This window comes from Nanorana parkeri, unplaced genomic scaffold (assembly GCF_000935625.1).
Source record: "Nanorana parkeri isolate BGI_ZX_2015 unplaced genomic scaffold, ASM93562v1 scaffold2813, whole genome shotgun sequence".
NCBI classification, from domain to species: Eukaryota; Metazoa; Chordata; class Amphibia; order Anura; family Dicroglossidae; genus Nanorana; species Nanorana parkeri.
In genome coordinates, this window is record NW_017309081.1 from 14,660 (window position 1) to 26,839 (window position 12,180).

At 46.8% G+C, this 12,180-nt stretch overlaps 1 protein-coding gene across 1 annotated transcript in view; it reads left to right on the plus strand.

The window, feature by feature from the left end:
* The window catches only part of LOC108802347 (CSC1-like protein 2), a 23,688-nt gene extending 13,614 nt beyond the window's left edge, over positions 1–10,074 (plus strand). The window contains exons 11-16 of the mRNA XM_018574210.1: positions 239–401; positions 622–727; positions 2,000–2,167; positions 5,605–5,720; positions 7,298–7,378; positions 9,385–10,074. Coding sequence (XP_018429712.1) covers positions 239–401; positions 622–727; positions 2,000–2,167; positions 5,605–5,720; positions 7,298–7,378; positions 9,385–9,552 — 802 coding nt within the window. The 3' untranslated portion in view covers positions 9,553–10,074. The remainder of the gene's footprint in view (positions 1–238; positions 402–621; positions 728–1,999; positions 2,168–5,604; positions 5,721–7,297; positions 7,379–9,384) is intronic.
* Positions 10,075–12,180: the final 2,106 nt, after the last annotated feature.

Here is a 12,180-nt window from a genome sequence, read left to right on the forward strand (position 1 = left end):
CGGCCCCATAGAAGTCTATAAAAAATAATTTATTTTAAAAAAAAAATCCATGCAAACTATGAAGACAGAAAACTGGAGCAAACACATACAACATAAATGGAAAATGAAGGGGGGGAGGGCAGCAAAGGTTCACATTTTCATGAGCACCTGCACTTCTAGGGGTTGTGTGCTTGTATTTCTATCATTCTATTTGTGGAACTTGTTTGGACTCGGCTCTCTTTCCTTCTGTGTCCCTCAGGTGTGTGTTCCTTCCAGACAATGGAGCGTTCTTCGTCAACTATGTTATCGCCTCCGCCTTCATCGGTAATGCCATGGATCTGCTGCGGATCCCCGGTCTGCTGATGTACATGATTCGCCTCTGTCTGGCTCGATCTGCGGCAGAGCGCAAAAGCGTCAAGCGGGTATGAGGATCTCCCGGGGGGTTAAACCTTTATAAATAAGAGACTGGACGTTCATCCTGACTGTCCGCGATTGTGTCAGCCTTCGTTTATTTCAAGTCCTCTATCTGTTACTGGAAAAAAAAAACTGATTTTATCATTAGCTGGACATGTTCTGTTGCATTAGCTGGACATGTGCTGCCTTTGTCACAGATAGTAAATGTTCCTCTTGTCTGTCCTGCAGCATCAGGCCTATGAGTTCCAGTTTGGTGCGGCATACGCGTGGATGATGTGCATTTTCACAGTGGTGATGACCTACAGCATTACGTGTCCCATTATTGTCCCATTTGGTGAGTGACCCTTTCCCTGACACTGTTCTCTACCAGGACTGGGATTGGTTTAGGGGACCAAAGGGGTTTTATGAATGATAAGGGAGCCACACATCTGACACTGTTCTGTGCACAAGGCCAGGGTTTCCTTTTAGGGTTTGGTCAGTGTTCAGTTGGGTTTGGGGGGTCACACATCTGACACTGTTCTTTACACGAGGCTAGGGTTTAGTTGAGGTTTAGGGACACCTTATTCTGTTTTGAACTAGGGTTCAGTTAGTATTTGGGTTTTGCGAACCATGATGGGCTCACATATCTGACAATGCAGTTGATAACCCGAGTGAAGAATTATTTGGGCAGATATGAGAACGGGTTGCCATATATGTCCCAATCCCACCTTCTTATGATGCACGGGTGTACATAGGGCTGATCTGAGTGCTTTCAACCACCATAAACACTTATTAAAGTATCAGTACAGCATAAAAATTGGTGTTCAATCCTCCATGGGACCAAGTGCATGTTGTACTTGGCCCTGTACCGATCTGTGGCTGCGTTGTGCAATATCCACTCCACCCCAGGCTGAAGCCCAGTCTATGGCTGTTCATATAGGTGAATTACAACACAGCACTGTAGCCACGAGCTCTCCGCTTGTGTTTTTGATCCATGCCGACCCCTCTTCCTGCTGTAGTGAATAAAGGCACTGTAGCCACCGCCGCTCTTCTCCAATTGCTAGCACTTTGCTTGTGTTGTGATTTGCACCGCCCTGATTATGGCTTGCTGCTAGAGATCAGCACGGTCACGCACACCCCATTGGCTATTTGTCTCCCGCCTAGTAGCATGGTCAAAAAGGGGGTGGTGGGGGGTGAGCTGTCGATCACACTAGCTGAGCAAGCATAGCATGGGTCAGAATGGGACCAAGTGCTACATTCACTTGGTCTTCTAGGGATTCCACTCTTTGTGTTATTTGGGTTATTTTTCAGCTCATTTTTCAGTACTCTGCATGACCTAGCTGATCCTCCCTTCTCATCAATGAAAGAAGGTGGGGAGGGGGCAGGGAGGATATCCCCAAATATATAGCGCTTTAGCTCTCCCACAGTAATGCATAGAGCAATAATGATTCTTCCCTACTCCAAAACTAAAGAGCAGAAAAGGGTATTGCCTGCAGCTTCATTTTTGAACAAACCAGATATTCAATAATGGGCAATTACAGATAACATTGATCCTAGTAGTTTGGGCACTTTTAAAACTCCCTCTAAACAGTGTTTACTCCCAGTTCTGTGTTCTGTCCAATCACAGGCCTGATGTACATGCTGCTGAAACACTTGGTGGATCGCTACAACCTATACTACGCCTACCTACCTGCCAAACTGGACAAGAAGATCCACTCGGCAGCGGTGAGCCAGGTGGTGGCGGCCCCCATCCTTTGCCTCTTCTGGCTGTTCTTCTTCTCCACCGTGAGGACCGGTGAGTGCCAGGAGTCCTTCACACCTTGAAATGTGAATGTGTTCTGAAATCCGTGCTTATTTCTTGTGTTGTTCATGTAAATCCTCCCAATTCATATATGTGTAGGAAACATGTTCATTCTTCATCTTATCTGACGGGTAATTACCCTTTCAGTATACATCACACTTTTTGTACAACCACAACCCAGATCTTCCCTGACCAGCCTGTCCAGGACTGTGCAGCCTTTGGTCAGCTGTCAAAGTGACAGATGGACTTTCTGCTTAAGGCTGTGTACTGCGAGCAGGCCCCAGAGTGAAGATCATAGAACAGCAAGGTTGGGATACTATACAGGCATCACTCAGATGTGATTTATTACCCCTTTTATAAATGCCATCTGAGTCATGCCAGTATAGTATTGTCCCTTTTATAAATCACATCGGATGATCGGAGTGATACCAGTATAATATTACCCCTTTATAATCACATCGGATGATCGGAGTGATACCAGTATAATATTACCCCTTTATAATCACATCGGATGATCGGAGTGATACCAGTATAATATTACCCCTTTATAATCACATCGGATGATCGGAGTGATACCAGTATAATATTACCCCTTTATAATCACATCGGATGATCGGAGTGATACCAGTATAATATTACCCCTTTATAATCACATCGGATGATCGGAGTGATACCAGTATAATATTACCCCTTTATAATCACATCGGATGATCGGAGTGATACCAGTATAATATTACCCCTTTATAATCACATCGGATGATCGGAGTGATACCAGTATAATATTACCCCTTTATAATCACATCGGATGATCGGAGTGATACCAGTATAATATTACCCCTTTATAATCACATCGGATGATCGGAGTGATACCAGTATAATATTACCCCTTTATAATCACATCGGATGATCGGAGTGATACCAGTATAATATTACCCCTTTATAATCACATCGGATGATCGGAGTGATACCAGTATAATATTACCCCTTTATAATCACATCGGATGATCGGAGTGATACCAGTATAATATTACCCCTTTATAATCACATCGGATGATCGGAGTGATACCAGTATAATATTACCCCTTTATAATCACATCGGATGATCGGAGTGATACCAGTATAATATTACCCCTTTATAATCACATCGGATGATCGGAGTGATACCAGTATAATATTACCCCTTTATAATCACATCGGATGATCGGAGTGATACCAGTATAATATTACCCCTTTATAATCACATCGGATGATCGGAGTGATACCAGTATAATATTACCCCTTTATAATCACATCGGATGATCGGAGTGATACCAGTATAATATTACCCCTTTATAATCACATCGGATGATCGGAGTGATACCAGTATAATATTACCCCTTTATAATCACATCGGATGATCGGAGTGATACCAGTATAATATTACCCCTTTATAATCACATCGGATGATCGGAGTGATACCAGTATAATATTACCCCTTTATAATCACATCGGATGATCGGAGTGATACCAGTATAATATTACCCCTTTATAATCACATCGGATGATCGGAGTGATACCAGTATAATATTACCCCTTTATAATCACATCGGATGATCGGAGTGATACCAGTATAATATTACCCCTTTATAATCACATCGGATGATCGGAGTGATACCAGTATAATATTACCCCTTTATAATCACATCGGATGATCGGAGTGATACCAGTATAATATTACCCCTTTATAATCACATCGGATGATCGGAGTGATACCAGTATAATATTACCCCTTTATAATCACATCGGATGATCGGAGTGATACCAGTATAATATTACCCCTTTATAATCACATCGGATGATCGGAGTGATACCAGTATAATATTACCCCTTTATAATCACATCGGATGATCGGAGTGATACCAGTATAATATTACCCCTTTATAATCACATCGGATGATCGGAGTGATACCATTATAGTATTGTCCCTTTATAAATCCCATCTGAGTCATGCCTGTATAATATTGCCCCTTTTATAAATCACATCGGATAATCGGAGGGATACCAGTATAATATTGCCCTTTTATAAATCACATGGGATGATCGGAGTGATACCAGTATAATATTGCCCCTTTATAAATCACATTGGATGATCGAAGTGATACCAGTATAGTATTGTCCCTTTATAAATCACATGGGATGATCGGAGTGATACCAGTATAATATTGCCCCTTTATAAATCACATTGGATGATCGAAGTGATACCAGTATAGTATTGTCCCTTTATAAATCACATGGGATGATCGGAGTGATACCAGTATAATATTACGCCCTTGTAAATCACATGGATAATGCCTAGATAATCTTACCCCTTAATAAATCATATCCGAGTGATGCCAGTATAGTATTACACCTTTTATAATTCTGAGCTCACATGTAGAACAACTGTAGGATCTGCTCTGTGGAGACCACAATGGAGATTAGGAGAGGAATATAAGACAAGGAAATGAATTGAAGACGAGGAAGGTGTCACCCACAAAGACAGTTCAGGAACGCTTGGCTTGTTTAGTTTGGAAAGCTTTATTTAATCTAATGAATAAATAAATCCGGTGCTATTACAAAGATTTGGCAGGTGAGCTTTGCCCAAGAACTGCACAATGGACAGGAGGCTCAGCTGTATAGGGAGGATGAGCAGTTCTGCCCTGGGGCTGGAGTCACACTTTTGTGTTTTGCTATTTTTCTGTTTTTGGATTTTCTTGCCTGGAAAAAAAAATGTAAAGTCTCTGCTGATCAAACACTGTAATGATTAATTAGCATTTCTTTTCTTTGCGCCCTGAAACGCAGTTTTGCGCAGTAAAAATTATTTTTCCAAAATGCGGCGCAATGCAGAGACACCTGTAGAGTCACACGCCGGCTCTACGTATTGGGGAGAGTACATTTTTACTCTCCCCAATACGTCTCCTATAAGTGCAAGTTCACGAGACAGTGCCAACTTCCACTCAAGGTGAATGTGGACGCCCCCCACTTCCTCAAAACAGGAAGCCATGTGACCATGTATGTACAAGGGACTGATGCACTTATTTTATATATGATAGGCATTTGTATATTGCCAACAATGTATGCAGTGCTTTATTAGTCCATGTTTACAATCTCATGTCCCTATGTCATACACACACTATTAACACACAATTAACCTACCAGCATGTCTTTGGCATGTAGGAGGAACCCAGTACCCAGAGGAAACCCACATGAGCACAGGGAGAACACGCAAACTCCTTGCAGATAGTATCCTGGCCTGGATTAAAACTGAGGACCCCAGTGCTGCAAGGCCGGAGTGCCAACCACTGAGCCACCGTGCTGCCCCATGTGCTCGTGTTCTAGTGCCCAGTGCGCTCTGTTGTCTGTCCTGACTCTGAGTTGTTTGTTTTTCACACGGTTTTTATTTGTCTTTCCAGGTTTCCTGGCTCCCACCTCCATGTTCACGTTTGTGGTCCTGGTAATCACCATCGTTATCTGCCTGTCCCACGTCTGCTTCGGCCACTTCAAGTACCTGAGTGCCCACAATTACCGGGTGAGCTCTGCTCCTCTCCTCGTGTGTCTTTTATGGACTCTCCCGCTGCCTGCGCCCCTGAACGCGGCTCTAAAGAGAAACCCTGAACTTAAAGTCTGTGCAGAAACCGACACCTCTGGAGTGTCAATCTCTCGTGTCCCCCACTTCACACTGTGGCTCCTCTCACCAACCCGGGAGGAACCATTGAGTTTGACACAGAACATAAGATTGACACCTGCACAGACTTATCATAGCTTCTCTTTAGAGCAGTGTTCTGGACGCAGGCAGAAGGGGAGGCAAGTCTAATCTCCTTTTCAGATGCAGCTTGTGATCTCATTTTTATTTAAAGGCCATCTCTGGTCAACCCCTGTAGCCCACCCTGCATGTTTTTTTACCTTATGAAGCAAGATATACTTGCCTAAGTCCGCCACCCAGGTCCCTCGCCGGCACCATTTCCAGGTGCAGTGGATCACTGATCCAGCACTGCAGATGGGCCTGCGACGGTTGGTTCCCTTGTGCTGGTGTCATTCCTGAAAGGGCCCCGCCGCTGGACAGCCAAAAGGAAGTGCCCATGTCATGCAGTCGGGGATGTGAAGACCTGAAGAAGGACCCCACCGCTGACATCACTCCTTTTTTTGCAACCTGAGAGGAGCCCTCCACTGACATCACTCCTCTTCTAGATCCTGAGAGAACCCCCCTCTGCTTGACAGCCAATAGGAAGTGTCCATGTCACAGAGGCAGTGATGTGGACACCTCAAAAAGGCCCCTAGAACTGAAATCACTACTTTTTGGCATGCTGAAAGCAAACTGCCACTGGGCCGCAAATAGGACCCTGACTCTGAAATTACTCCACTTCTGGGTCCTGAGGGAAACCCGCCGCTGGACAGCCAATAGGAAGTGTCCATATCATGCAGCCAGAGATGTGGACATTTGAAGAAGGACCCCTGTGCTGACATCAATCGTTAATTGGATCATGAAAGGAACCCGCCGCTAACATCTCTGCTCTTCTGGGTCCTCAGAGCAACCGATCGCTGGACAGCCAATAGGAAGTGTCCATATCATGCAGTCAGTGATGTGGGCATCTGAAGAAGGACGCCAGTGCTGACATCACTCCTTTTTTGGGCCCTGAAAGGAACCTGCTTCTGACATTACTGCTCTATATCCTGAGAGGAACCCACCATTGAACAGTCGATAGGAAGTGTCCATGTCATGCAGTCAGTGATGTGGACATCTGAAGAAGGAACCCAGAACTGACATCACTCCCCTTCTAGATCCTGAGAGGAACCCGCCGCTGGACAGCCAGTAGAAAGGGCAAAGGTCCCCACCGACTATAAACCGAAGACTCTGGATTAGAGAGTCATGTGATGGCAGCTTTAGGTAAGTAAGAAGGGCATGTAGGTAGGTTTTTCGGTTTTTGTTCTAATGCCATTGATCGGTTAGAGCGAGCAGCGGATGTTAGGGGAAGATAGGGGGAGCCGGACCTTTAAGCAACAGTCACTATCATGTCCCTGACAGTCCTCTTTACATTGTACTGTCCCACTAAGTCATAAGACTGGCGCTGAACCCGTCTCTCATCATTCCCTGTTCTCTCCAATCAGATCGATCACACAGAAGTGAACGCTGTGGACGGAACACAAAATGGCCGCCCATCCACTAATACAGCTTCTCAGAAGTCGGCGGTAAGTCTTATGTCTGCATCCTTTACATCCAGGTTCTAAAACCAATAAAAATCTCCTCCTTGTGGCAGTTTCATACAATTTATGCTCAGATACTGCCAGAGTCCTCACCCTCCTGTTCCTGTAATCAGCTCACCGTCTTTCCTCATTTACACAGGGATTGAGTGCAAATCCCAGGCAGCCGTGGAATCTGGTATTCCTGGTGTTCTCCGTGGTGATATGCTGCCACAGAGTAGTATACATATGAAGTGTGTGCATTGTCGCCAATTACAACACAGGGGGCTGATCGTGTGCAATCACTCCACTTAGCACTCATTTAGAAAGATTTCAGCTAGTACACTGAAATGGCCCATCTCCGTATGTACACAACAGAAGCAGTCAAGAATCTGCAATACATTTTTCTATTTGTTAAAGTAGAATTAAACCCCCAAAAAGAGAAAACGTTCCCTCTAGTTCCACTTGAATCATTGATTTACTATAGTAATTTTGCACCAAACATGTGCGATCCAGATGCTTTTGTTGTCTGTTCACTGGACTTCCAGTCAGAGAGCGTTCACCCTTCACATCCGCAGCCATGTTGCTTGCTCAGGATGGTAGATAGAAGGTAGCTGCTGTCCATCACTGGCCTGGTGGGAGCGGCTGGGGAGTGACTGAGGGCAAAGGTTTTCAGTGCTGCCCGTGCTGGAGCCTGGTCAGGAGCATGCATATTACACTGGGGCTCCAGCAAAGGGCAGCGTAGCCACCCTATAGGAGGAAGTATAGTAGGCATCAAAACGGATGCTGCTGAAAAGAAAGGATGCAAGGCTGGGAGGGAGCTGCTGCCAGTCACGGGCCCGTTGGGGGGAGGAGAAGGAAGATCACTTGGAGCAATGGCTCAGGAGGGCAGTTGGAACAGACCTGCTGTCACTCAGTGGCCTTGTGGGAGGAGCAGGGGAGTGACTTATATCAAGGGACCAGGAGAGTACAGTAGTTGGAATAGACCTGCTGTCACTCAGTGGCCTTGTGGGAGGAGCAGGGGAGTGACTTGTAAAGGACTCAGGAGGGTACAGTAGTTGGAATAGACCTGCTGTCACTCAGTGGCCTAGTGGGAGGAGCAGGGGAGTGACTTATATCAAGGGCTCAGGAGGGTACAGTAGTTGGAATAGACCTGCTGTCACTCAGTGGCCTTGTGGGAGGAGCAGGGGAGTGACTTGTAAAGGGCTCAGGAGGGTACAGGTATTCACTTAACAACCGAGTTCCGTTCCTACGACCAGGTCATTAAGCGAGGAACTGTATAACTGCATTAGTACAGTACTGTATAGTGTTGTAGATGTACAGTACTGTACAGTGTACTGTAAATGGGTCAATAAAGTACTTACCGAGACCCGCAGTGGAGAACGGAGTACAGCACTTCCGCCGGCGAGACGTCGCACTGCCTCTGCCACGTTCCCACACGTAAGGTCGGAGAGCTGGTCGTAAGTGCGAGAGGTCGCAAAGCAGGTAAAGTGAGGAATATCTGTAGTTGGAATAGACCTTCTGTCAATCAGTGGCCTTGTGGGAGGAGCAGGGGAGTGACTTAGAACAAGGGCTTCAGTGCTGCCCATGCTTGAGCCCAGCGGGGAGCATGCACATTAAGGTGGCTACACTGGGGCTCCAGAGAGGCCCCGGATGGCAGCACAGCCACCCTTTCAGAGGAAGGCATCCAATTGGATAGACTGCTGAAAAGAAAAGATGCACAAAAAACGTAATGGTGATTACGAGGCGTCAATGAATTCTGCTTTTTCCCCTGAGGGTTTAATAATACTTTAACAAAACTGGAATTTTACTTTAAATCAAGACGTAGGAGCGTTCCAGATGCCAGGCCCGGCCTTGTGGAGTGATTTTCTCTGAGCTTAGCAGGGTTCTTTGCTCTGATCTCGGACCGGGGTCACCTAACATTTGTTAGGATGGGGGCAATAGCAGGCAAGGCTTCGGGACCCTCGGGTGACATTTTATCCTACAGCTGACCCGTGTCCTTTTTCTCCTCCTAGAAATACATCGCTCAGGTCCTCCAAGACTCTTCAGCGGACAGCGAGCCGGCAGGGGACAGCGAGGAACCCGGCTCCCAGGACGAGGAGATGATCAACGCAGACAATACGCAAGATGCCGAGTTCCAGTCATGCGAGGACAGTCTCATCGAGAACGAGATTCACCAGTGACATCAAGCGGAGGAGAGAGGAGCGTAATACTGCACATACTACAAACACTCCCATCTCCTCTGCCCTGTACCCGGGGACCCAGGCCCTCCCATTTCTGGGGGGGGCTCCCGTCAGCCTGCGTGCTAGGAAGCCGGTCCCCTATAGACTGACAATGTCTCGGGCCGTCCGCTCGCCTGCTGCTCTCTGTACAGTATACGGACGAATATTTGGTGTTTGCACAGACGCTGCCTGCTGTCTATGTTCTGTGTTAGAGGAAATCATTGCACTCCTGCTGTCTGCTCTGTTTTTGTTTTGTGATTTTAAGCTATTGTGGAAAACTACTGCTGCTCCATGAGGGCGGGCACTGTGGGCATCGAGAGAGGCTGGCACGGTGGGTGAGCACTGCGACCGCATGTTGGAGGCTGGTACTTCACGCGAGGCATGCACTGGAGCCTGGCACTGCTGTGTCAGTGTATACACTTGTAGTATGACAGTACGATACTGTTATTGTCACGGGGATAACATTCAAATCTATATCCTAGCTGCTCCGGTGTTCTATATCGGAACTTGGTGGCACTTTATTTCTGTCCATCTGCTCTTGCACTCGTCACAAATTCTGAGACCGGCATTCACGTGGGTCTAAACACGCTCGTAGATCATCTTCCCAACTTGAGGATTCTCAGCAAGGTCCCAGAATTGGCTCTCTTCCTCATTATACTCCCGACTCCCCCGGATACCAGCTAGGCCTGTAATAGTCAACGGAAGAAACACATCAGGTATGTTGCTGGGTTCCCCCAAATAGCAGCAAGGCCTTTGATGCGTTCAACTCATGAAACATGTTGGGTACCAGTGAGAAAGTCAACTGTAAAAAATGGGTCAGAAATGGTACTGGGCTCCCCTTGGTGCCAGCGAGGCCTGTGGTTAGGCCAACTGATGAAACGCGTCGGATATGCTTCTGGCTCTGACGTTATTTTGATAGTAATTACATTTTTAATAAAATATACTACCCAAGGGATATCACTTTCCTGTCAATGTTTGCATCACCACTACTGTGGAAGCGACATTCCATATGTAGAGTGGGATCCCACGCAAGCTGTGCAAAAAGACAGTATGGCTGCCACAGAAGATAGGAGACGATCCTCCTTGCTGGTAAGGGAGCGTCCGTGTCCGCTGGGAGTGTAAGGAGGGACCGAGGTGGTTCCGGGACCTTGCTGAGAATTGGGGGGCTGACCTGCAAGTATGAATAGACCCCCCGAATTGTCTGAGCACTTATGAGTGTAACAGCCGATGTGCTGGAACCAAGTGCCATGGAGTTATAATATACAACGTTGGTGCGGATTTGATTTAATTTGATTTGCATTTTATCCAAACCCAGGAGTGAGTGTAAAGCTGCAGTGTACATACAGTGATTGGCTGCGGCCATAAGTGCGGGAGGAGCGCAGTGCAAAGACTGAATAATCACTGGAATAAGCTATGGGGTGTGCGTGTCCCGGGATAAAAGGGTGTGATGGAGACGACAAAATCAGAACAAGAAATTGTATTTTTTTTATTGTGTGATAGGAGGTGGGCAGTGCAGAGTGTGTGTGGTAGTATAATGATGATTACAAGTTCTGTGTGAGGTGAGGCGGGGTGGGTAATGTAATGCGTGCAGATTACGTGTAGCAGCGTGAGGGGGGGGGATGTAGTGTGTACACATTGTGGTGTAGCGCAGTGTGTGATATAATGATACACACTACACAGTGATGGGGTTGTATGGGATACACAGTGATGTGGTGATGGGGTTGTATGGGGATACACAGTGATGTGGTTGTATGGGAATACATAGCGACGGATGATGTGTGTCGGTGTAGTGCGGCGTTTTGGTGCGTTTGGTTTGTATTACATCTTTTAGTGTGTTACATTTGGATGCGTTTTTTGCAGTTTTAGTCTTCTCTTCTGCTGTACTGTAGTGGACACTTTGCCAGCCTCTGAGATGGAACAGCGCCCCCCCTCTGGTGACACTAAACCCTCCCCTAACAGAGCGGGACTCTACTACGTATTCAATGATTGATGCTGCATTGCACACACCTGGAGCCGCTATCCTCTCCTCGGCCTCCACTTACCCACCATGGACCTCCTGGGACGATGGTTCTTCTTTCTCTGCCGGCGGTTTTCACAGCGGACTACTACAATGCCGCCGGTGGCGTCCCCGGGGATGGAAGCCACTCTGGGGGGACAATGGACCTACAAGGCAATCGGCCTAATCGGGACTTGTTTAACGGCGATGAGTTTGTACGTTGGCGTCACAGCAGCCCTAAGACTGTGTCAGACCCGAGCGTCTTTTTTTCTTCATAGCGGCTTTCTGAGTGTAACTCGTGAGACATTTAGCGGAATAACCTAAAATGAGGACAGACCCCTCCCCCTGGGTGGAGCTTCACGATGTGCTGGTCGCGATGTTTCCGAGAGGTAGCCGGGACGTACATAGCTCTCTATGTTGTAGATTATATATATATATGTCACCCGGCATTATGCGATCCATCCGCCGTCACCCGCCGCATGGGTTGCGGAATCCGCAGAGTGACGCAGCCTGACCCGTCTCTGCGCCATGTAATGTCATTCCACCACTGACCCGTGTCCCTGTACTGACGTGACTTCTGCACTACTGCCATT